The sequence below is a fragment of the Gorilla gorilla genome, chromosome 15, assembly GCF_029281585.2.
Source record: "Gorilla gorilla gorilla isolate KB3781 chromosome 15, NHGRI_mGorGor1-v2.1_pri, whole genome shotgun sequence".
NCBI lineage: Eukaryota > Metazoa > Chordata > Mammalia > Primates > Hominidae > Gorilla > Gorilla gorilla.
The window spans coordinates 92,382,622-92,409,123 of record NC_073239.2 but is presented as its reverse complement, the minus strand read 5'-3'; the positions used below and the strand labels follow the sequence as shown (position 1 = coordinate 92,409,123).

Below are 26,502 nucleotides of genomic sequence, written 5' to 3'. Positions count from 1 at the left end.
GATCTCTGTTGCTTTTGTCTCCAGCTGGCTCAGCAGGGGTTGTGTGTGGCCAGGCCCTGCTGCAGCCTTTGCTCGTGGGCAGTGGTGTGGGTAAGGCTGTGTCAGGCAGGCCAGCAGGCACTTGGCCTGGGGATCTCTGAAGAGCAGTGGGGTGGAGCATGCTGGTTTCAGGCTCTGCCAAACTGAAGATGACCCTGTGTTCCCTGAGCCCTCAAAGTGCTCAAATGGCAGCCTGCGGAGCCCTGCGGGGACAGGACAAGTCCTGTGCTCTGTATCACCGCCTTCTAAGGGAGGTGGAGTCTTCAGCAGGAGACGTACACCACTGGCAGAGAAGTCCCTGTGGACCCAAGCTGCATGTTGCCCCTTGAGAGCATTAGGAAGACACCGCCTTCCATGTGAAGGGCAGCCTGGCACAGGGCCTGGTTGCAGCACCCGGAGACTTGGCTGTCAGGATGGAGCCAGTTGGCTGGGTGAGTGGAGTCATGAGTGGGAGACGAGAAGGTCAACCTGACTTACCACCTCACCAGGTGAGGCCATCCTGCACTGGGCCTTCTCCCGGACTAGGGGACAACCTGCTCATGGTCTAGAAAGCAGTGAAGAATGGAAGGTGGGAGGTCACAGTGAGGGGAGCATGGGAGGGCAATCCAGAAGACACCTAGGCTGGGCATGGTGACTCATGCCTGTAATCCCAGCACTTTGGAGGCCCAGGCGGGTGGATCACTTCAGGCCAGGAGTTCGAGACCAGCCTGACCAACATGGTGAAACCTTGTCTCTACTAAAAATAAAAAAATTAGCTGGGCATAGTGGTGCGTGCCTGTAGTCTCAGCTGCTAGGGAGGCTGAAGCAAGAGGGTCTCTTGAACCTGGGAATCGGAGGTTGCAGTGAGCGGAGATCGTACCACTGCACTCCAGCCTGAGCCAAGATCTGAGAAATTCTGTCAAGAAGAAGGAGGAGGAGGAGGAGAAGGGGGAGAAGAGGAGGAGGAGGAGAAAGGAGGAGGAGGAGGAGGAGGAGAAGGAGGAGGAGGAGGAGGAGAAGGAGAAGGAGAAGGAGGAGAAGGAGAAGGAGAAGGAGAAGGAGAAGGAGAAGGAGAAGGAGAAGGAGAAGGAGAAGGAGGAGAAGGAGGAGAAGGAGTAGGAGAAGGAGAAGGAGACACCTAGAGGAAGGAATTGAAAGCTTCCCAAGTACATCAATAAACCATGGAAAAGAGGAGCTGGTAGCAGAGTCCCTAGAGCTCTTTGAGGGTACTAGAGTCCAAAAAACAAAGGAGGTCCCAACATCGCAGAATTTAGAGTGTCAAGGGACAGGGTGAAAGAGAGAAACTGCCTTGTCAGACTGGTTTCTTTTAAAGCATTTATTTAGAAAAATAACCGTTCCCTGCCCGCCTTGCTCTGTGCCATGGGACTTGAGCATCTTTCTTAATACTCTTCTGCATTGGGCCTGCAACCCACAGTGGTGGGGTCCAGCACACGCCCCTCGAAACGCTGCGGCACTGATGGGAGGCCTCACGCCCTTCCAGTCGTGACAGTTCCCGTGTTCACTCCTTGTCCAGGCCTCTGTCTCCGGGTCTCCAGGTGGACAGGGGCCTCTGCGGGATGGGCGCAGCTCTGCCACAGTCTGTGTGCCCCTCCCGAGGCTCTGTTCTCCCCGCATCGGAAGCTCAGGGCTGGAAGCGCGGGGAGCTGACATGAGGTTGGTGGAATGCGTGGGCGCTGTACACCACCTCGGGGGGCGAGGGCGTGCTGGCGGCCAGCACCGAGCACAGGGGCTCGTGGCTGTTCAGCACCGACGTGAAGTACTTCAGTTCCTCCGTGAGCTGCTTGATCTCCTTGCGTAGAGCCGCGTTCTGTTTCTCCAGGTCTTCGCTCTCCTGTAGGGGTGGGGATCAGCACCGGAGGTTAGTGTCTGGGAAGGAGGCAAGGTGGGTGGGGTGCGGAGGGACACAGGAGGGGCCAGATTAGTTGTTCACTAGCACAGCCTTGGAGAAGGGCACCAGAGAATTTTCCTGCACGTGTGAATGTGTGCACAAGTGTATATATGTTTGTAGGTGTGTATGGGCGCGTTTACGTAAGCCCATGGGTGGGTGTGCATGTGTACACATAGATATGAGGCTGAACCACGTGAAGCTGCTGATATTTGTCTGTTGTGACCTATAAGAATAGCAATTTCAGGCCGGGCGCGGTGGCTTACCCCTGTAATCCTAGCCCTTTAGGAGGCCGAGGCGGGCGGATTGCCTGAGGTGGGGAGTTTGAGACCAGCCTGGGCAACGTGGCAAAACCCTGTCTCTACTAAAATACAAAAACAGAAATTAGCTGGGTGTGGCAGTGCGCCTGTAGTCCCAGCTACTCAGGAGGCTGAAACAGGAGCATTGCTTGAACCAGGGAGGCAGAGGTTGCAGTGAGCCGAAATTGAGCCACTGCACTCCAGCCTGGGCAACACAGCAAGACTACATCTCTCCCCCCCGGCAAAAAAGCAATTTCACATGGTTCAACCTGATAGAGGGGTGTGTGTGAGTGTGTTCCTCTGCGTGTATGCATGTAGGGGTCTCTGTGAGGGTGTGTGGGTGGGAGGTGGCGGGAATACAGCAAGGGAAAGCAGCTGGCAGGCCAGAGCCTAAGGAAATGGAAGGTCGTTTGTGAGAACGTCTTACACCAGTTTCACTCTTTTCCACTGTGTTATGCCACGTGTTTTCCAAAAGCTCCCGGTGTCTGCATTTCGTCTTACAAATAAAGTCACTGGATACTTGTCTACTGCACCCAGATTCTAGAATGCTCAGGGTCTTTATAAATAGTAAATGGGGCCAGGTGCGGTGGCTCATGCCTGTAATCCTAGCATTTTGGGAGGCGGAGGTGGGTGGATCACCTGAAGTCAGGAGTTCGAGACCAGCCTGGCCAACATGATGAAACCCTGTCTCTAAAAATACAAAAAAAAAAAAAAAAATTAACTGGGCGTGGTGGTGCACGCCTGTAATCCCAGCTACCCAGGAGGCTCGGGGAAGAGAATTGCTGAAACCCAGGAGGCAGAGGCTGCAGTGAGCCGAGATCATGCCACTGCACTCCAGCCTGGGTGACAAAGCAAGACTCCATCTCAAAAATAAAAATAAAAATAAAAATAAAATAAATAAATACTAAATGGTCAAAGTCTGCTACAACGTTTTGTTCCACCCTGTCCGGCCTACCAGAAAGCATTCTGACGCTACTTTGGGGGTGTCCCAAGCCTGTGAGCTTCTCTTTTTTCTGGAAACTCTTTTCCCTGTTGCTTGGGGGAACCATCAAATACATGCTAATCAGAAAAATGCCTGCTAAGAAGTGCTGATTTCTGATCACATCATTAATTAATCAACAATTGCAATCTGGTAATTAGCATTTACGGAAAAGCAATCCCATCCTCAGAAAGCCCAGGAGATCGCAATTCCGGTATAATTTTAAGGTTTACATTATTCGACTCAACCAAACAGACTTTCTCTGCTAAGCATTGGTAACCACAGAGGAAAGGCAAATATCATTGGAGATGCAAATAAAAAAAAAAAAACATTTCAGTTCAAAAGGCAACCTGATATTTGGAGACCAGGTCTTACCTTTCTAAATCTATTTGGATTAGGTCAGTATTTCCAAAACTTGCCATATCATGAGAATTAATTTGAAGGCTTGTTAAGAATAGAATTTCAGGCCCATCCTAAAATCTAGGAATGTGAATCAGTGGTTTTGGGATTTGCGGAGTGAAGTCTGCAGATATGAATTTTTTTTTTTTTTTTTTTTTTCCTGAGACAGTCTCACTCTGTCCTCCAGGCTGGAGTACAGTAGTGTGATCTTGGCTCACTGCAACCTCTGCCTCCCAGGTTCAAGCAATTCTCCTGCCTCAACCACCCAAGTTGCTGGGATTACAGGCAGGCACCACCACGCCTGGCTAGTTTTTGTATTTTTAGTAGAGATGGGGTTTCACCATGTTGGCCAGGCTGGTCTTGAACTCCTGACCTCAGGGGATCTGCCCACCTCGGCCTCCCAAAGTGCTGGGATTACAGGCGTGAGCCACCATGCCTGGCTGCAGAGCTGAATTAAAAAAATAATAATAATTTTATTTTTTAAATCCTAGCCACTAGACTACTAGGGAGTGAAATATGGATTTTTAACTAGTGCCACAGGTCATTCTAATGATCAGGCAAGTTGGAAAGCACTAGTTAAATATTATTTTAAATTTGTTTTAATTATTCAAGCACTTATTAAATGCCTATTTGTTAATGCCTGGCTCAATGCCTGGCACATAGTATGAACTCAGATGTTTGTTGACTGAAAGGCTTATGACATCATCTGCTGGAATGAAGAAGGTAACTCAAAAATAGGGTGGGTGGTGAGCAGATGTAAGATAACTTGACATTTAAAATTTGCCCTAAATAGGCTGGGTGCAGTGGCTCACACCTATAATCCCAGCACTTTGGGAGGCCAAGGTGAGAGGATCGCTTGAGCCCAGCAGTTTTTTGGTTTTTTGGGTTTTTTTTTTTTTTTTGAGACAGTCTTGCTCTGTCTCCCAGGCTGGAGTGCAATGGTGCGATCTCAGCTCACTGCAACCTCTACCTCCTGAGAGCCTAGGAGTTTAAGACCAGCCTGTGCAACATTATTGAGACCCCGTATCTACAATAATAAAAATAAAAGAAAATTAGCTATGGAGCACCAGGGGTTGGAGGCTGCAGGGAGCCATGATCATGCCACTGCACTCCAGCCTCACTGATGGAGTGAGGTCCTCTCTCAAAAAATAAAATAAAATAATAAAATAAAATTTGCCCTAACGAATCCATCAGGGGCATGAGCTGTAGGCTAATGAGGTTAATCGGTTATACTGTCAATCATCTTAAACCCCACATCCTGCGGGGGGGTCTTTTTAAATGGCAGAGAAGCATATACCAACCATGGCCTTGCTCATCAAGCCAGGTTCCATCATCTGTGAAGGACAGATGCAAGCATGCTCAGCCTCAACCTGGCATTTCTTGAATGGGGCTCTGAGCTAGAAAGTGTGCCAAGGTCAGAACAAAGGAAGCCCCTCTAAAACGGGGCAGAGGAGTTATCAAGAGCCACGATGATGGAGTCACAGCCCTGCCTTCTGCAAGGTGTGGCTGGCTCATTCATTTTACCATTTGGGTATTTCCTGGCACATCCCAGAAGGAGGGCATCCCCTCTTTACCGAAAGGTAAGATAAAGCAACACGATGAGACTAGGGGGTGTTGGTAAGACGGGAACTGGGGGCCGGGAGTCCTGGCTCCTTCCTCTAGCCCTTTTCTTCGCCCCCTCTGAGAGTTTCCACTGGTGACAACATTTACTGTAAATTCTGTGCTCTGAAGAGCCTGGGCAAACCCCGAGGCAGAAGGGAGGGCCGCTCTGACCTTCTCCCCGCCTAGAGGCTGGCCCAGCTTTCGGGAAGTGACAGCGGGTCCTTCCTCCCTAAGCAAGCTCTGCTGAACTCACTCTAGCTCTGTCGTCTGCCTCCCCCTCCCTGGCTTGCAGATCCCAGAGCTCTAGGCAGAGTTTGTAACCGCTGCCTGCTGCCTCTAACCAGAAAACCACTGCCAGTGATAAGAAACTTGTCTTTACCTTGGGAAGCAAGAGTGCTTCCTGCTAGGGCCCCCAAGAAACCCGCCCTGCCAGCCCAGGGACCGTGCAGCCAGCCTGACACTTGTGAGAGAAAGGGTTTGACTTCCCTTGCAGGAGGAAGTGGCTGATCTGGGGCCTCGTCCCTCCATGTCCCTGCTATTGCCCAGTCCCCTCTGGCCCTCCTTGGGGCAGTCATGCCCTGGAAAGGGCTCGCCCAGCTGAAGGGACAACTGGCAAAGGTGGCATGAGAGCAGCTGTTTATCCAGAGGTACAACAGTGACATCCCCTAACAATGAGGGCTGGACACCTAGAGCACAGTGAGGCTGGGAGGAAATGCAGCTTCTCCCATATGCATGTCTTCCGCTACTGAGAGGGGTGGGGGTGAGCCTGCATTTGGGCATCCATGTACCCATCTTTCTCCTATTCAGAATTCATCCAGGTCCATCAGACTCCTCACAATAACGCTCCGTGTGGGATAGGGAAGGTCAGCTGTTATTATCCCCACTCTACAGATGAGGACAACTGAGACCCTGGGACAAACCTATGCCACATACCCTCCAAAATGACCACAGGCTGGTGACAGCAGTGCTATAGGATTCACCTCAAGACACTTGTTTTCTCAGAAGTTCAGAAACTTTGAGTGTTTGATGCAAAGACTCATTGCCCGCCAGGGAGGCGCAGAGCAGGGCTTGGCTCGGGGCCCTGTGTTCCTTCTCTCACACTGACTGCTTCCCCCAAGAGACTGGAGACTTGAGTGGGCAAAGGTCTCCCGAGAACACTAGAAAGTTGGCCAGGTGCTGTGGCTCACGCCTGTAATCCCAGCGCTTTGGGAGGCTGAGGTGGGCAGATCACTTGAGGTCAGGAATTCAAGACCAGCCTGGCCAGCATGGTGAAGCCCTGTCTCTACAAAAAATACAAAAATTAGCCGGGCGTGGTGGTGCATGCCTGTAGTCCCAGCAACTCCGGAGGCTGAGGCAGGAGAATCACTTGAACCTGGGAGGCAGAAGTTGCAGTGAGCCAAGATTGCACCATTGTAGTTCAGCCTGGGCAACCGAGCAAGACTCTGTCTCAAAAAACAAAACAAAAAAACAAGTCCTTGGCTACCCTGTTGTCTCTCAGGAGAAAGCTGGGTCTCGGTTTTGGTGACCCACACACAACACAACACAACACAAGATCCCTGAGTCACTCACATTCTTCCAATCATAGAGCTGACCATCTGCCTCCTGGGCTGCATGGAGAGGGGGTCACCTGGCCAGATATTCTGGACAAGGGCTGACTTGAGGCCAGACCTTCCTCCAGACATAGAGCCAGGTCCTGAACTCATGACCACGGTGAGCTCCATCAGTGGTAAATGGGAATAGGAACTTGGGCCCTGGTCCTGGCTGGGTGATCCTCAGTGACTCGATTTCCCTATTCAGCTCCAGTTGCCTCACTTTAAAATGGACAGGCTGGACCAAAACAATGATTCTCAACCTCATCCACACACTGGGGTCCCCTGGGGAACTTTAGCAATCCTGATGCCTGATTGTGATCTAATAGGTCTAAGGTGTAACCTGGCTCAATTTATACGAGAAAGGTGGATAGAAACCGAAATTTTTTAAAAAAAAATAGCATAGCTTAACTTAACTATCATTTATTTGTTTATTTAATTTTTGAGACAGAGTCTGTCTCTGTTGCCCAGACTGGGAGTGCAGTGGTGCAATCTCAGCTCACCGCAACCTCTGCCTCCCTGGTTCAAGCAGTTCTCCCCACCTCAGCCTTCTGGGTAGCTGGGGTTACAGGTGCCCGCCAACACACTTGGCTAACTTTTTGTATTTCTAGTAGAGACGGGGTTTCACCATGCTGGCCAGGCTGGTTTTGAACTTCTGACCTCAAGTGATCCGCCTGCCTCAGCCTCCCAAAGTTCTGGGATTTCAGGCGTGAATCATCCATGCCTGGCCAATAACTAACATTTATTGAATACTTCTGTGTGCCAATCACTCTTTTAAGTATTTTATGGTTACCATTACATTTGATATTTTCAACAAACTTGTGTGGTAGAAAATATTATCTCTGTTTTACAGAAGAGGAAAAACTGAGGAACAGAGAAGTTAAGTCACTGGCTCAAGATCACGCAGCTTGGAAGTTGCAGCACCGGTACTTGAATTGAGGCACTCTGGCTTCAGAGTCTGTGCCCTCCATCCTTTCTTGCCTTTAAAGTCTGTTTAAACATTATACTGTTTGACAGTTCTCTCCTGTGAGATAATTCCTCAGCCTGGGTGGCTTTCCAATTTTATCTTCCCTCTTTTCCCACCTCAGGCAAATCCCTCACCTGTGGGGTCATTTGATGCCACCTACCTCTACCATGAACCGCAAGCAGCTTGGGGGTGGCTAAGGAAGAGGCTTCCTGGGGGCGTGGGAACATTCTGGGAAATCCCCTGCTGGAGGGGCTTAGGAGGGGGTCACTCACAGAGCGCTTCAACGATGGGGAATCCCCAGGCAGTTCCCTCACCCCCCGGGAGCCATTAGGGACGAAGACCAAGGACAAGGCTGGCATTTCCTAGCTGGGCCTTGGTGGGGACTCTCCAGGCACCCTGAGCAGGGCTGAGCCTTCCTCCCTACCAGCTCCAGTTTAGTGTCTTGGCCTTCTCCTTGCATTTTCTAATCACAATTTCCAGAAGGGTGAAAATAGTCCCTGTGTATTTTCTCCTCAACAGGACATGTAATCATGTATTGGCAGGGTGACCTTTTGGCTCCCACCCACACTTAAGTGGCGTTCGAAGCTTATCCCTCACACCCAGATATATGTTCAGGCTCCATCAGTTACCAGCCCCTGCACGTCACATGCAGAGGGTGGAGCCCGCCATTCCTGGAGCAGGCTTCCAACTTGAAAGTACGACTCTTCCCAAGCAGCGGGAGGATCTAGGCCCACATCTCCCACCATTCCTGGGGTAATTCACCCCAACTGCTGCCTCTCACCTTATGAAAGGAGAAGAAGAATCACCAAACCACAGATCTTTGCGCTGAATAATGCACGTGTGTGATTCTGGAGGAACCTTCACTTTCATGTCTTAGAGCTGAAGCTCTAGGGCCATAAGCACCTTTGTATTTACAGAAGATTGGCCACATCAGCCATGCCCTCAGGGACCTGTCTAGTCACAGGGTGAAAAGGCTATCGCCTGGTCCTTGGTTTTCAAGACTATGATTTCATTGCCCTCAAATGTGAAAAAAACTATAGGTTGGTTCATTCAGCATCCATCCCAAACCCCTTCTGCCTTGCCTTCCTCTAGAAAGACTGGGAACAGAATTGCTAAAAAAAAAAAAAATTCCAGCTTACCTTACCTTGTAGCTAGGGGTAGCCATGTGACAGAATTCTGACCAAAGATACGTAAGCAGAAGTACCTGATGGGCGGGAGGGAGGTGGAGGCAGAGCTTCCCTTCCTACCAAAAAGGCACACCCTGCTCATAAGGACAAAGGCTTCCTTCCCTCAACATAGACTGATGCCGAGAGGCTCGGCACCCATCCCACAGCCTAGACAATGAAAGCCTCATACTGAGGATGGCTGCTTAGACAGAAGGAGCTTGGTTCTTCCTTGCTGTAGCCTGGTCTCTCCACTTTTGAACTTCTTGTTACATGAGAAAAGTAGGCCATGATTTGTTGATTCCTCATTTGATGGCTGGTCTCTCACTTGTCTCTGAATGCATGCAATCTTGGCTGATACTGATGCTTCGAGTTACAAAGGTTACCACTAGCAAGATTATCAATGTTCAAAACCAAACAACAAAACAAATAATAACTGCCATCAAAGCAAGGGTTTGAATAGTTAGTTTGTTTGTTTGTTTGTTTTTTGAGACCGTGTCTCTCTCTGTCGCCCAGGCTGGAGTGCAGTGGCACGATCTCGGCTCATTGCAAGCTCCGCCTCCCGGGTTCATGCCATTCTCCTGCCTCAGCCTCCCTAGTAGCTGGGACTACGGGCACCCGCCATCATGCCCGGCTAATTTTTTGTATTTTTAGTAGAGACAGGGTTTCACCGTGTTAGCCAGGATGGTCTCGATCTCCTGACCTCGTGATCCACCCGCCTCGGGCTCCCAAAGTGTTGGGATTACAGGCGTGAGCCACCGCACCTGGCCATTTGTTTTGTTTTAAGCCGTCAGGCCACTGTATGTGACAGAGTATCAGTGTACTTACCCACACAATTGCCCCACACTCACTCCACACATTCTGCTCACTCCACACATTCTACTCACTCCACATATTCAGGGACAGACCTGATAGGCTGCAAATGTACTGCTTCTGATTCTCAACCCTGGCTGTGCACACTGCCAGCACCCGGAGAGCCTTAAACAATCTGGATTCCTGGATGCCAGACCCCCAGAGGTTCCAATTTAATTGTTCTGGAGTAGTTGCAGGCATCAAGACTTTAAAAATGCTTCCTAAGCGAGCCAAATGGGCAAAAAATCATGTTCATAGTGGATTCCTTTTAATAATAACATAAGGCCAGGTGCAGTTGCTGTAATCCTAGCACTTTGGGAGGCTTCTTTGGCAGGAGGGTCATTTGAGCCCGGAAGTTTGAGACCAGCCTGGGCGACATAGTGATACCCAATCTTTACAAAAAATTTACAAGTTAGCCAGGCATAGTGGCACACACCTGTAGTCCCAGCTATTTGGGAGGCCAAGGTGGGAGGATCATTTGTGCCTGGGAGGTGGAGGCTGCAGTCAGCCATGATCGCACCACTGCACTCCAGCCTGGGAAAAGAGTGAAACCTTATCTCAAAATAATAAAAATATAACATAACTATATAGTGTTTGATTTTATTAAATTTGTTTGTTAACAAACAAATTAAATTTGTGAGACTTGCCCAGTTGTGAAAGGCCAAGCCCCTGAAACTACTGATATCCTTAAAGAGTTTATATTTTTACATATTTTCATTTTTTTAAATATGTATTTTATTTTATCATTTATAGTATAATATTAAAAAATTTAAAGAGTTGGGAGACTATTTCTAGTTAAAAAAATTTCTAAAACAAAATGTCCATTTAAGCACACTACTATTATATTCTTAAATTGGTGGAAACAATTCTAAATAGTCCAGCACAGTTCATTCATATAATGGAAAGGCAAGAGCTCAGGGATCTATTCATGTTTCATTAATTATAACTTTAACCGTTTCCTTACCATTTACATTGTTGAGCTCTGTGAGGGCAGGAGCTATTATTGTCTTCACTGTTTTGTTCTCAGTGACAAGGACAGTGCCTGCCATAGAGTAAGTGTTCGATCAAATCACGTTGCTTGACTGCCAACTTATAATCTGGAATAATTTTCCAAAATCTGAGATGTGCCTATGAAGAAGGGTCAGCTGAGTAAATCTGTGATGTCCATGAGAATTCCTAGAGAGTGATTAACACACCACTCAAACACTTTAATAGCTTCTACTTTGTAAATCTGGGATACTTCCAAATGAATCCAAGAGATTAATTTTTTCAAAACGCCTAGGTCAAACCTCTGTTTATTCCCCAAACTGAACCAACAGGGTGGGAGTGGCAGAATTACAACCACTTTAAGAACTTCGTCGTGCCATTTCCCTAGTTCAAATTTGACCCTCTCTCCATTCATACCCAACAAAGGAGACTTGCCTAGTTGTGAAAGGCCAAGCCCCTGAAACTACTGGTATCCTTAAAGAGTTTATAAGCAACCAGAAAGAAGAACGTGTGTGTTCATGTAGGATAATATATCTGATTGATTTCTAGGAAAAGGGCAGGCTGTCTGCATTAAACAAAGGAACAGTGTAAAAAAAAAAAAGACAATATTGCTTTGTTCTTACATTTGCCCTCTCAAACTGTTGAACAGCCTAGTGAGGTGCTATTGCTTCTCAACTTATGATCAGAGTTTAGGTTCAGAGAAATCCCCCCAGGCAGGGTTTGAATTAGTTGGGTCCCCAACACATGCCCCATCCAGTTCCTGCTCCTAGCAGCATAATTGCCTTTATTTTATTTTATTTTATTTTAAAGACAGGATCTTGCCCTGTTGCCCAGGCTGGAGTGCAGTGGTGCTATCACAACTCACTGCAACCTCGACCTCTTGGACTTAAGCAAATCTCCCGCCTCAGCCTCCCAAGTAGGTGGGACCATAGGTGCATGACTGGATATTTAAAAAAAAATTTTTTTTTGTAGAGATGGGGTTTTGCTGTGTTGCTCAGGCTGGTGTCGAACTCCTGGCCTCAAATGATCCAACCAACTCGGCCTCCCAAAGTGCTGGGATTACAGGTGTGAGCCACTGTGCTCAGCCCCACAATTGCCATTATTGCTGAGTTCCTCCTCACTCCCTTATGGTCTTGAACTTGGTCTCCACCTTACCAGGCACCTTTCTGACCTTTGCCTGGCCTCGCAGCTTGGCCTCAAGGCTCTCTAGGCTGAGATCACCCTCTCCCCAGATCTTTCCAGTCTCCTCTTTGATTCACCTTTGATCTCAAATTCCAGGGCCTCAGGAAGGCCTCCCCTGGTCGCTGCCCCAATCCCGTCCCTTAGACACTTTCCACATTGCACGATTTCATCTTCTTTGAAGCACTTTACATGTCATGTGATTAGTGTGTTTATTTGTTTTCCAGCCTGACTTCCAACTGACTGTAAGGTTCGTGAAATCAGAGACTCTGTCTGTCCTGTCCCTGCAATATTCTCAGTGCCTAGAATGAACTGTACCTGGCTGATAAATATTTGTTGAGTAGATGAATCACTTCCGCTGATCTCAGCTCTAGTACTGATAATATGGCCTTTGCTTTATAATTTTCTGTGTCACCCTACTCTCTTAATGATAAGACATATTCTTATGCCAGCTGAGTACCCTTTTTTAGTTACAGGGTCCTCAGTTGCAGGAAATCACATTTCGGTCATAGGAATCCAGTCCCCTCTGCTTGACTCTGAACTTTATCACTTCTTCTGAGTTTTCATAAGAGCTTCATGTCATCTTTCTTGGTTTCCCTGTCTAGGGTGACCAGACATTTACTGGGACACCTGTTTTCCTGGTGTAATATTTACAAGTTCCATCTTCCACTCTCGAAGTATTCCTGTTTGGGGTATAAATTATAAGGTCTCCTACCAAAACCTGATCCCCAAATTCGAGCTCAGTAATATTCTCTCTTTGTACTTGATGTCCTCCAGAGTTCCTTCAGCTCTCTATTTGGCCATTTTCTTCTGTTTCTTTAAAAATAAAAAAATACAGTATAACTACATTAAAGATATTTTTTAAAAGTTAAAAATGCCCATGATCCTAGTCCCTTAATACAGCTGTTTTCATTTACACATATTGAGATCTCATCCTTTTTGTTGACACAGGGTCTCACTCTATTACCCAGTCCAGAGTGCAGTGATGTAATCAGGGCTTACTGCAGCCGCAACCTCCTGGGCTCAAGTGATCTTCCCACCTCAGCCTCCAAAGTAGCTGGGTGCAAGCTACCACGCCTGGCTAATTATTTTTATTTTTATTTTTATATTTTGTAGAGACAGGATCTCACTCTGTTGCCCAGCTTGGTCTCAAGTCATCCTCCTGCCTTGGCCTCCCTATGTATTGGGATTACAGGCATGAACCATCCCACTTGGCCATCTCATCCTTTTGAACAAACATGCATACTTATTTTTACAAAATTTCAACCATAGTACACATACAATTTGTATTTTGCTTTCTGTCATAACTTTGTCACATCTACATAGTCAACATAATTTTTAATGACTACATCGTCAAATTGATTATCCACAATTTACTTAAAGTGGTCTTGTAATGCTGGACATCTTGGTTGCTATCAAATTGTCACTATTAAAAATAATGCTGAGATGAACGTCTTGATGCACCCTGGGTTTTGTCTCTGTTCAATGATTTCCTTGGAGAAATTCCTAGGAATGAAATGAATGAGGCAAAGGAGGCATTCAATCTTCCCAGTCCTGAGAAGTATTACTGAAAAGGGGTCATGTCAAATATATAATGTTGCCACTAGCGAATGCTTCTATCCATTTCACTACAACCTCACTGGCATTTAGGTGTTATAATTTTAAATAATTTACTTGTTGCCAATTAGCTTTATGAAGGCTTCTTAATTTCATGTTAATGTTACAGGTTGTCAAGTATTAAGGAGAAAGAACAACTTTCTATGTGTCTGTCTCCTTAGTGTAGCGTTCTCAACTAGGACTGATTTTGCCTTTCCAGGGACATTTAGCAAGTTCTGGAAATATTTTTGGTTATCAAACTAAGCAGGGTGAGGGGGTGTTCTACTGGCATCTTGTGGGTAAATTTTACATTTTACAAGGCACAGGACAATCCCCAACAACAAAGAATTATCGGACTCGAAGTGTCAATTCCACTGGGGTTGAGAAACCCTGCCTTAGTGTGTATCGTTTTCATAATCAGAATAGGAAATTAGGGTATTTTCATTTTGGTAGGAAAAATATTATGTAAGCTTTCTGTTCATTGCCTCTGCCCACTTGTCTATTGGAGTCCTGATGTTTTGCTTTATAAGAGTTTCTTTCTGTAGCATAAATATTAAACCTTCATTTCTTTAATTTGATGCAAATATTTTCCCCAATATGTCACTGCTCTTTCTAATTTTGGATTACAACTTTAAAATCTCTTTAAACAAAGAAACATTTACACTTCAGCCTCTGTCAAGTTTGGACTCACTCTCTTTCTGGTCTCTTGTATAGCCGTATGTTCTGGAGCTGATGAGTGTCTAGGCAGTTCAAGTGTTCTGGTTAATGGCCTGCTTCTTGGCCCACCTTTGCAATAGGCCTTATGTAAACACCTGCCTAGTAAAGCTCTATTCAGCAAAGTGGCATGAAACAAAAGCAGACTGGTGGGAAGGCAAGAGGTTTGGGTTCTTGGGCATCATCAATTTCCTCATTGGAAATGTGGCAAGTCACCCTAGAAGATCTCTGAGTTCCCATTTAATTCTGAAATTTTATCAACAAGGTAGTATGACTATTATGATTGTTATTCCCTCCACAAGCCATCATGTGAACCCGTAGTGGAACCCTGTACAGATATCCCACAATCTGAAGGGGCCTTTGTACTGTGGACCCAACCCACCCCTCCTAGGAAGCAGGGGACTAGACTAAGTTCAAAAGAGGGGAGTAAGAAAACCTCTGAGAAGCTTGCGCAAGGGCACTCTGGGGAGACTCTCCCATTCTGCTCAAGAGAAGGAAGTCTGGGTGCTGCTGAGAATAGCTCCATCAAGACATCTGCTGAACAGGCAGCTGTCAGTTTGTGACCTAGGACCATCATCCTATGTAGACAGACAGTCATTCTTTTTTTTTTTTTTGAGACGGAGTCTCACTCTGTTGCCTTGGCTGGAGTGCAATGGTGTGATCTCAGCTCACTGCAAGTTCCGCCTCCCAGGTTCATGCCATTCTCCTGCCTCAGCCTCCCGAGTAGCTGGGACTACAGGCGCCCGCCACCATGCCTGGCTAATTTTTTGCATTTTTAGTAGAGACAGGGTTTCACTGTGTTGGCCAGGATGGTCTCAATCTCCTGACCTCATGATCCGCCCACCTTGGCCTCCCAAACAGTCGTTCTTTACAGCATCAACACCAGCATGCAGCTGGACTCCCAATTTCCAATATGCCTCCCAAACTTAGCCACGCCGACCCGTCATCGGTAAGACAAGCAGTTAGGGGTGCTGGATTGCCTTGATGTGTTTTCCCTCCCCAAATGAAAATAGCCTAATTTTTAAAATTCTGATTTTTAAAATGGCACACATTCATTATAATAAAAAAGAGAGAAAAGTACCAAGAATAAGATGAACTACCCAAACTCAACCACTCATAACTGCTATTAGCATTTTGGAGAATATCCTTCCAGATATCTTTTTATGCATGCAACCATGCCCAAAACCCACAAATTTTACGTGAAAGGGTTATACTCTGCATGCTCTTTGTAATTTGCCTTTTTCACTTAATGCTGTATCACTGACATCTTTCTATGTTGATAAATACAGATCTACATAATCATTTTTAGTACCAGCATAAATTTTTTTATTGTATGAATGTATCATAATATGCTTCATCTTCTGTTGTAAGCCACCTGTCAAGTTTTATAGCATTGTTATTTACTATTCACAGATAATGATGAACTAAGCATCTTTGTAAATTATTTTTTCTTCAAACTCTGTTGTGTCAAAGGTAATTCCTGTGAAAGATGTTAACATTTATTGCTACACAGACTTCTCAAAAAAGATTTCAATTGATATATTGTATCATTTGATATACCAATTGTATCTATCTATATATAGTACCTATCTAGATATATTGATATCATGATATATATGACATATATGATATCAATTGTACAATTGATATACTGTATTGAAAGTAAACATGTCTTTACTTTCTTGATCACGCTTGATGATGGCTGGGGGATAGTGTAGATTTTGGAGGATATTGTTTAAAAGACGAAAAAATTAATTCATTAAGAGATTCAAGGAAAATATAGGTTAGGGAAGATGAATACATCTTCATCAGAGTTTGAAGAAAAAGGCAGTAAAACTTAATGGTTAGGAAAATGGGTTCTGAAGTCAGACAGACCTAGTCACAAGCTGTGTCATCTCCATCAAGTTACTTAATGCAAGGAATTATAAAATACAGCTTTTATGCAGATTAAATGAGATGCTGCAGGGAGAGCACTTGAGGCACAGTGGTTAATACATAGTCGTTTGTTCAATTAACATGGTTTTTTCTTAAAAGAAATTCGTAGCAATGGAGACAGAAGGGTCGCATCTCTTTCCATAGATGGTTCACTGATTCTACATTGAACTTTTTAAGGGTGGAACTAGCCTGAACATTCCTGACCTGTGACTTATCTGTGCCAACAAACATTATGGCATGGTCTCCCAGAGAGAGCAAAAGAATTCCAGGAGTGAAATAGGACCGTAAGCATCCTTCTCTGCCTCCTCAGAAGGCCAAGAACAATAGTGCTACCCAAATATCTTTTCCTCCATTACTCAATTTTTCTCCAATTGTAGATACCGTATTTCTCACAGTGTTAGCTCAAAGCTTCATTTAATGCATAATTTATACTCACGACTTTTCTGTCATATATGACAAAGCACATCCCTGGAATCTGTAAACCTCTCTTTTTTCTTATACTGGTGTGAGACTCCTTCAGGAGGCAGCCCCAGGCAAGCACCTGGCCCACTTCCATCTAAGACAGTACCTAAATCTCAAGCTTTCAAACTTGGCTGTTACTCTCACTTGCTTTCAGCTCCATCCACCAGGCCAGATATGACTTGTCAACAGCTCGGCTCAGGGCTAACACTGCTATTTGCCACTGCTCCCGGCAACTCCACTGATTTTAGCCTTTTCATGAATAAAGCTTCTTAATTGACCTCAGCTCTCTTTTCCACTGATCCTGGTCTTTGACTTGAAATCCTTCCAGCTGTACGGCACCAGATAGCCATGACCAACCAACCAAGATGGCTACACAAAGGAAACGGATTTGCCATCTTTCATCATATAGTACTGTGGACCTTAGAGTCACTCAAATCCCAACTTACAGTTGGTTGTCCCAAGGGCTGAGATATTTATGTATGATGTTCAAAAGATAACGTCAAGATTGAATACTCTTCCATGTCATGATGGAAGATTATTCAATGTTTGATGTCAAAATTAGAAAAGAAATCCTCCTAATGCATGTGTGGTAATGATCAATGTTGAGAATTTTGATATCTATATTATAAAGATAAAAGCATGTGATTAAAAATCCCAAACTGTATAAAAGGTAAAGAATGCAAAGTATCTCCCTCTTGCATTAGATCTTTAGTCCTACTTTTCAGAAATAAATATCATTAACAATTTTTTATAATCTATTTGAAAATGTTTGCATTTATACTTATGCATATATGTACGTTTTTCTTTTTATTAAAAACACAGAAGGGGCTGGGTGCTGTTGCTCATGCCTGTAATCCCAGCACTTTGGGAGGCCAAGGTGGGCAGGGCAGATCACTTGAGCTCAGGAGTTCGAGACCAGCCTGGGCAACATAGTGAGACCCTGTCTCTAAAAATAAAAAATAAATAAATAAATAAAACATTAAATTAAAAAACTAATGGTAGCAAACTATGGGCTATATTTATACCTTTTTAACTTAAAAGTACAGAAATGATAATCCTTCCAGATTAGCACATTCAGATGTAACTCATTATTTTAACATATCTGCAATATTCCACAGAATGGACAATAATTTATTGAATCCCTTATTGGTGGATTTTTTTTAGCTTACGTTCATTCTTTCCTATAAGAAACAATGCAGCAATGATTATCTTTACATATACAGAATTGTATGATGTGTGGATTTGTTTGTGAATACACTCCTGGATGTCAAATTGCTGAGTCGCAGGGTATGTGCACCTATAATTTGAATGGACGTGGGCAAATTGCCTTCTACCAGGGTTATGCAGGCTCTACTACTAGCTGTGTGTGATGGTGCCTGCTTCTCCATTACCTTGGCAACATCGTGTATCAACAACATGTTTCATCTTTGCCAGCCTCACTGCTGCTTTAATTGGCATTTTCCTAACTAAATAAGGTCTACCATCTTTTCACACATTTGTTTGCCACTTATTTCTCTTTTCTGTAAATTGCCTATTCATAGTCATTGTTCATTTTTCTTTACTTTTTTTTTTTTTTTTTTTTTTGACGGAGTCTCGCTCTGTCTCCCAGGCTGGAGTGCAGTGGCGCGATCTTGGCTCACTGCAAGCTCCGCCTCCCGGGTTCACGCCATTCTCCTGCCTCAGCCTCTCAAGTAGCTGGGACTACAGCCACCCGCCACCACGCCCAGCTAATTTTTTGTATTTTTAGTAGAGACGGGGTTTCACCGTGTTAGCCAGGATGGTCTCGATCTCCTGACTTCATGATCCGCCTGCCTCGGCCTCCCAAATTGCTGGGATTAAGGCGTGAGCCACCGTGCCCGGCCCATTGTTCATTTTTCTTTTGGGTTGTTAATCATCTCCTATTCATAAGAGCTCTCTCATATAGTAAGTAAACATACCTTTTTTGGTCATATGTATTACAGATATTTTTCCTCAGCTTGTCATTTGCCTTTGATTTTGCATACAGTATTTTGATCTATAAAGAAACTTTTACTTTTTATGAATAAAAGTAATGTATATCAATCTTTTCCTTTATGGCTTCAGGGTTTTATGTTTTATTTAGAAAATAATTCCTCATTCCAAGATAAATTTTTAATGGTTATTTGTCTTTTCAAGTTTCTTTAGCTTCCTTTTTTAAAAAAATTTAACATTTACCATGTTGGCCAGGCTGGTCTCGAACTCCTGACTTCAAGTGATCTGCCCACCTTGGCCTCCCAAAGTGCTAGGATTACAGTCGTGAGCCACCGTGCCCAGCCCATTTTGTATTTATACTTGTGTCCTAGGAGTTGAAATATGTATTTGGGTCTTAAAATCTGAATTTGTTTTTGGGTCTGTTTCCGTATTCTATCCTGTTCCATGTTCTGTCTTTTCCACATTGTTTTGATTTCTGTATTTGTGTTTCACTTTAATATGTTGGTCAGTTAATCTTTTCTCATTATACTTCTTGTTTAGAATTTTCCTGGCAATTGTCATATGATTTTTTTTTCACTGGAAACTTAGAATAGCTAATCTAGTTCTTGCCCAAATCCCAGAAAACCCTATTGGGTTTTTTACTGGGATCTCATTAAATTTATCAATTAACTTAAGGAAAATTGCTAACTTTACATAAGGTATATCTTTCCAATTATTTGAATCTTTTAAAAATCATTTAGGATACTCTCCATAATTTTTGTTAAATTATTCCTTCCTTCCATTTGTTGTTGTCATTGGTATTATAAACAGGATCTTTCCTTCCATTAATTTCCTAATTGGTTATGTTTTGCATATAGAAACGTTATTCCATTTTGTTTTAATTTTAGAAGCTGACTGCATTCTCTTATTATTTCAAATAATTTTTCAGCTGATTATCTTAGATCCACTTATTAGCTATTGATATCTTTTAGAAACTAACTGGTCAAGTTATGCCTTTCTCTTTTTTAATCAACATCTGTACTATATACAATGAACCCTGCAGTTGTCTGCAGGAGAAAAGGAACTAAGTGTGCAGGGTGCTTGTGTGAGATGCTCAACAAAAGGAGAATTAAAACAGAATTAGATTGTTTGTTGATGTCACAATTACGAAAGGAATCACCGATCCATTTTATGTCAGAGATAGTCAAGGCCAGGGATTTATAACACAATCATAAAAAGAGGCTCTCTCCCTACTCTGTCAATTTTTAAAGCAATCGATGTACAATGTCTTGGTGCCAGCCATTTATAGGATAGATGCTGAAAATGTCGAATAGTAAGCATCCCACACTCTCACTAGAGGAATGAGATAATTGTTTCAGTATTTTAAGGTTGATAATAGTGACAGCAGTTGAAACTAAGAAAACATCCCAGTATATATGAGGCTAGAACCCTAATAGGAATGTGGTCCTTTTTTGATATGGTACTCTCAGTAGCTCCCAAACCCTCATCTGTAAAGCACTGGTAGGCGAGGCCTATGGCCATGTCTGAGGGCCAGAGAACAACCCCAGCATGTGGAGCCAAGCATGGAAAGGAGTCAAGGGCAAACCACACACTGAGCCCTGACACTGGTGGTAAACCAGAAGACTTTTCACCTGAATCTCAGACATAATTAAGAGGATAATGGATGGAGAAGATGGGTGATTGTCATCTCGGAGGAAAGGAAGATGTCAAACCACAGCTAATTTGATGTAGGGCAGATTGAACACGTTGCTGCCAAAAGCTTCTACCTGAAGCCAAGAAACATAAGTTGCATTGGCAGCAGTCCGCAGGCTTGCTGCATCAACTCTGCTGTGACCCACTCATTGGGCAAAAGGTAAAGACGATGCTGTGGTGCTCAAAAGAAAGCAGTGGAGGAGGAATCTGTGTTCAGATGTGGGGAAGATTGGAACATTCTAGAGAGAGGCTGGGGTGTGGCTATGAATATGTTGACTACATGACTTGGGGCTCTGTGGACCCTCAAGCTCTAGAGATTACCCTAATGTCACATGACTTGTATAATTAGATGAGCTGACTCTTTGGGCTCTGACATTTGTCTTGGAGAGGGAGAGAGCTGATTCAGTGCTGAAAGCCTTGCCGCAGCAAAGAGACATCTGTGTCACCCTCATTAATACGTCCCCAAGGGTTTGGATGAAGACCAGTGAGTTGAATTTACAGGGAGACAGGGGTGCAGCTTAACATAGGGAAGACTCTTCTGTTCATAAATTAGGAGAGAGGAAGATCTCCAGCCCTAGAAGTGACCAGGCATACAATGGGACCATTGGCTGGAGGTGTTGCAGAGAAGTCTGAAGCATCAAACTTATGTCTAAACTTTCTAGCCTTTAAGAAACCTTTCAACCCTGAGCTTCTGTGATTAAATATACACAAAATGTATATATGTTTATATATATATAATGTGTGTATAATTTGTGATTATCTTGCTTCTTATGATAATTATTATTACTCTTATTATACTTAAATTTTTGAGTATTTATGAATGACAGGCATTGTGTTGGGCTCTTTAAACGTACGATCTGTATAGGGTAGTTATTGTCATTTTCCATTTTCTAGATAAGGAAACCAAGCCCAAGGGAGGCCAAGAACGTCTCTGTCACACAGATAGTAGGCAGCAGGGCTGGGATTCAATCCCTGTTCTGACTGCTGAGCTGCTGAACTATACTTACATTCCACTTAAGAAAACAGGTACACACTTAAAAAGCTTACAGCAGTTTGCCAGTCTGAGGACATTGTCTACTTGTACACAAGGAAGATTTTATCCTTTTAAATTTTGATTGGTCTGTTTGCTTGCCCTAAAGAATACTGAATCAGAATCAGACTCTGATAGAGAAAGAGGTAAGGATCATAGATGTTCAAGCTTAAGGTGGTAAACCAGAATGTGGGGACACAGTGAAATCATGGAGAACATACAAGCAGCAGGGCCACCAAAAACTTGACATTCAGACTGTTGAGCACAGTTAGTACAGACTTTCTGTTCATTCATTCTTTCCAAAAAGTTAACAAATAGCTGTGAATTTAATGTTAGTGTGCAATGGAGGGTAAGCTGAATACATTTCAAATAAAACCCAAGCACCCAATCAGAGCTGTTGGTGCAGTCTGCTCTGTTTCCTTGTAAAGCTAAAAGATGCATTATTTCCCCTAAAACTACATCTTACTTACTTATTCTTGATACGGTTAACACAGCCATTCTAACTGGCTGATTATCATGCTAATCTTCCAAATAAATACAAGCTTATTGATTTTTGGTGCCAATTGCACTTTTTCCATGGAAAGGAATTGCTAGGCTATTAGAGGTAAGGGAATGTTTCTGGAGGAAGGGCAGGAAGGTAGAGTTGCTAGGGAAGGGGATGAGGGGATGGAGAGAAAGGAACTAGTGAAGAGTTGGTTGAACAAGAACCATACTGGGGGCAGAGTGAAGAGAGGTAAGGTGGTAAGGTATGAGCAATGGGGAGGAAGCAGTACTTTATAAGGGGCACAGCCAGAGCCTAGAAACACCATCTAGGGCCTTGGCCACTGGCGGAACTGCAGTTCAGCACTGCTCAAGGCCCCTGGACCACTCAAGACAGAGGTCAAAGCTTTCTCTAGAAAAATTTGGGACTAGAGGCAACTCAACTAGGATGGTGATCATCCCAGATAAGGGCACTTGAAATTACATCTTTCATAGACCCCTTGGGATACCATTAAAGACAGAAATTTCAAAATAAGACTTTAATAATGCTCTGAAAAGAGGAATCCGGTACAGCGCCCTGTGAACTTCCTTGTGTCGAATGCAGGGGCATTTGGGTCTCTGCCAAGGGATGCGACTATGTATGGTCCTTGCACTGCGAGACAATGGGCCGTCCCCAAAGCACTTGATACCTTCTAAATTCTTTCCCAATATAGCTCTGCCTTCTCCTTTCAATGCCTCATGAAGGGTGGAGCACTCTCTGGCTGCCCCATCCCTGAGCAAGTGGTTCTGCCTTCAGCTCAGCCTCTGGGCTTCCCACACTCAACTCACCCACCCCTTGAGCCCTCCTGGGGTAGAAAGGCCCATTTCTCTGTTCAGCCTCCTGGCCCATTCCCTGCTACAGAGGCTTCTATTTTTTTTTTTTTTTTTTTTTTTTGAGATGAAGTTTCACTCCTATCACCCAGGTTTGAATGCAATGGCGCGATCTCGGCTCACTGCAATCTCTGCCTGTTCAAGTGATTCTCCTGCCTCAGCCTCCCAAGTAGCTGGGACTACAGGCATGCACCACCATGCCTGGCTAGTTTTTTGTATATTTAGTAGAGATGAAGTTTCACCATGCTGGCCAGGCTGATCTCGAACTCCTGACCTCAGGTGACCCACCCGCCTTGGCCTCCCAAAATGCTGGGATTACAGGTGTGAGCCACCATGCTCGGACTACAGAGCCTTCTTAAAGCACTCTCACAACAGCTTCCCTTCCCTACCTCACCCCACGGCCCTCACCCTCCACTAACCGACCCCACATACACATCCCCACGCAAGCAGAATCAAAGCTATGGTCCAAGGGTTCCCAGATGGCGGAGGGCAAAGCCTAAAGCTCACGAGGATGAAGATTGATCTGAACACTTACCAGGTGCAGGGTGTCGGCCTTCTGTGTCTGCCTCTGTCGGCTCTTCTGGGCGGCAATACGATTTTTCTCCCTCCTCTGAACTCTTCTCACATCATCAGATGAGTCCTGGGAAGCAGAGACGGGGAGGATTACATGGGTCTGCACCTCCCTTCTGAGTAAAAGCAGGCTCTGTTGGTGTGTGGTATCCGTCCAGCCATCCTTCCATGCCTTCGTCTCTGCATGAACCCTCCATCCCTCTATTTACCAAAAGTCTGTACCCGAAGGAGAGCTCTTCTCCATGCCTGCTTACACATTCCCAGGTCTCTGACTTTTTTGACCAATAACTACAGGAAAAAGATAAGAGAACTTGAGGACTCAATAGAGCTGTATTTGACCAAAAAAAAAAAAAAAAAAAAATGGTTAAGGCGATGAAGTGTGTTTTATCACCTCTCCTCTGTAGGGCTGCTCCACCCTCGCCCTCTCACTTTTTGGCCTTTGGGCTCTTCTTGCTGTTCTTTTAGCTGTTTTCTTTTTTTCAGACTTTGTTGAGTGCCTACTATATGCCAACCTCTGTGCAAGTGTTCTTTCAGAGGTGCTCTTGTTTAATTCCCCAATGCTGTGAAGTTGATATCATCATTTCCATTTTATATGTGAGGAAACTGAGGCTCTAAGAGTGTGCCCAAGGACTCCTGGTCATCTGAGAGTGCTACATCTTCTGGTGCTGAGCCCAATGGCTTTCCGAGACCCTTCCCCTGCTAGCTACTCTGCACCCCATGTGGTCTTCTGCTGCATTCCTGAGCTGAGGGTGCATCCCAGATCTGCCTCCTCTTTCCCTCCGTTGTGCTCAGCCACTGTGACATTCCCCATGGCCCCAGCACAATGCCTTGCACATCAATGCCAAAAAGAACGTTAATGGTGGAGGTGATCTGGCTGTGGTGGGCAGTAGATGGGTGCTTGGTAGGATAAGGGGATCTTTGGGTGTTCTCTAATTACACCCAGAGACAGGCATGTCCTGTGCCTGGGCAGAGAGGTTAGCTCCAGTTCTCTCCCAGATGCTGCAGTGTAGGTGTAGGAGTCTTGGCAACTCATGCCCTGTTCCCTTCCACATCTCCCACAGGCTAGAGGGGCACAGATCCAAGGGCAAAGCTCTGGGATCACTAAGTACTGGGCTCACCAACATGTCCAATACTTTCAGGCCTTTGTGGTAGGAGGTCATTGGCATAGATAGGAAGGAAGTGCTCTTCCTCTAAGGGGGATGGGGCACCAGGTTACCATGGAAGCCATGAGTAATTTCCTTCCTAAGAAAAGTACAAACTTCCAGGCAGTCAGAGCCACTCTGACACCATCTTGAGCAGCGGACTGGATTCTGTGCCTTCTAGAGGTCTCCACCCAGACTCATCCCAGCCTGCTGCTCCGTTACTAGAGGCTTAGGATATACACCTTGTTCAATATTTATATACTTTTATTTTGGCTGCAGCATTTTGAAAACCCTTGTGGATATCTGTGCTAAGGAAAGAATGAAGTTTTTAAACTATGAAGGTTGAGAAAATTTTAACCCACGGATACATGTCGGATGAGAAAGAGGAGGGCTTCCTGCAGCAAGGGATGTCAAGAGTGTGGTGCAGAACAAAACCCTAGAAGCTGTGAGATGGGCAGGGCACTCCTTTTTTGGTAATCCTCAAGCTAAAACCTTTGGACTTGGAAGTCACAATCTAGACTCCAAATGCTCCCACAATCCCTATCTCAGTCTCTCTGGTTTCCCCAGAGCTAAGATGAACTACCAGCAAATGTCTTCCAACAAATTTCCAGAGCCACCACCTCATTCATTTCCTTGCTCCTATCCAGAAGCCACAAGCAAAGAGATATTGGCTGGACCTCTAGCATCTCCCCTTGCTAGCTGTGCTAGCAACAGAGGCAGTGCCCCAGTAGAGAGATCCTTCTATTCTAGCCTGGGTTTCTCCTCCTGTTCCTCCTTCTTCCTCTTCTTCTTCTTTTTTTTTTTTTTTTTTTTTTTTTTTTAACTTTTCCCTAACCCCTTTTCTCTCCTTCCCTATTGGCTGTCTCCTGGGAAACTGCATATCTAGGATTTGAGCTGTGCATGCCAGCAGCCCACTTGAAAACTCCTCTCACTTTTCTACAGCCTTGGAGAACAGTAGACTCTTTTCTCTGCATTCTTTGATGTTCATCCTCCTCTTTGCTTCCTAGAAAGCTTTTTAGGGTGGCAACCCCAGTGAGGCAGAGGTGATAGGCAGCCTTGGAAAATGGAGAGAAAAAGGGGCTTTGGCAGAATGGGTGGAAGGATGAGGATCTCTGCCGATATGCACAGCTTAGTAGCAAATTCCATGTCCTAAGTCTAACAGAGTGCCCGTGCCATGAGCCACTTCCTCCATCCTCAGCTCCCTGGGCAGGACAAGGAAGCCTGGCTCTCTTTCCATCCCCCAGGAGAATCAGAAGGTAGGAGACAGAAAAAGGAGGACTCTACCTGTTTGCCAGGGGGAGGAGAGCGGCTGAAGCTGGAGTCACTGCTGTCGGAGCTGTGAGGCATGGCTGAAATCTTCCGGGCTCTCACACTCAGCCCCAGGCACCTCTGGGCTCTCTTGTCACCAGCTGGGCTCCCTTCCTGACTTCTCCTGGGCCACCAGCCCACCACCCCCTACAGGTGCCTCCTCTGCCTGCCCTGTAGCCACCTCTGACCCCTGCGTCCTCCTCACTCTGGGGTGCAGAGGGACTGCTCCCCAAAGGGACATGTCGCTCGCTTTGGGGCTTGCACGCTCTCTCTCTCTCTTGTGGTTTCTGGTAACTCACGCTGGAAGTCACATGGGCGGAAACTTCAGCTAGTTAGAAGTTAGAGAGAAAAATACATATCTGGGAAAAGACCTACAGAATTATGTGAAAGAAAAAAAATACAGATACCTTCCGACAGTTTGAAAGACACAGCAGCCCTCTTCAATTGATGAAGATAAAAGAGAAAAACAGCCCAGGCAGGGAAAAACCCCAGCCAGAATTAGCAAGTCCGTCTTCTGTCAACATGGGCAGAGAGGAGAGGACAACCAGGAAAATCTTTCCATTGTCACACGACTTGATTTTTAAACCAAAATAAAGCAAAAACACTGGGATTTCTTTCTGGTTTTCAGCCAAAAGCAGCTGCTCACCCATCTTGTCTTTCCTCACCCCTTAAGTCCAGCCAGCCTCGGGGTGGTCTGGAGATAAAACGATCCAAGGATATTCTCCTTTCCTGACCATCAAACACAAGGGCTGTGGGAGATCAGAAAGCCACAAGGGAGGTTCTAGAATTGCTGCTCTGAAAGCCTATTAAGCG

General features: G+C 45.1%; 1 protein-coding gene across 1 annotated transcript; it reads right to left on the bottom strand.

Annotated features, from left to right (window-relative positions):
* Positions 1-1,339: 1,339 nt before the first annotated feature.
* BATF (basic leucine zipper ATF-like transcription factor) lies at positions 1,340-25,993 on the bottom strand. Its single transcript, XM_063698015.1, has 3 exons — positions 25,666-25,993; positions 23,205-23,309; positions 1,340-1,870 (listed from the first exon to the last, which is right to left on the bottom strand). Exons 1-3 carry the CDS (start codon positions 25,726-25,728, stop codon positions 1,661-1,663), a joined length of 378 nt encoding a protein of 125 aa, XP_063554085.1. The 5' UTR covers positions 25,729-25,993; the 3' UTR covers positions 1,340-1,660.
* Between the last annotated feature and the right edge of the window lie 509 nt (positions 25,994-26,502).

Excerpts from the sequence above, each read along its gene's own strand:
- BATF (XM_063698015.1), bottom strand. The coding sequence starts at position 25,728 with ATGCCTCACAGCTCCGACAGCAGTGACTCCAGCTTCAGCCGCTCTCCT. Across the intron at positions 23,310-25,665 it reads CTCCTCCCCCTGGCAAACAG|GACTCATCTGATGATGTGAG; the intron begins GTAGAGTCCTCC and ends TCTGCTTCCCAG. Across the intron at positions 1,871-23,204 it reads AGGCCGACACCCTGCACCTG|GAGAGCGAAGACCTGGAGAA; the intron begins GTAAGTGTTCAG and ends CCACCCCTACAG.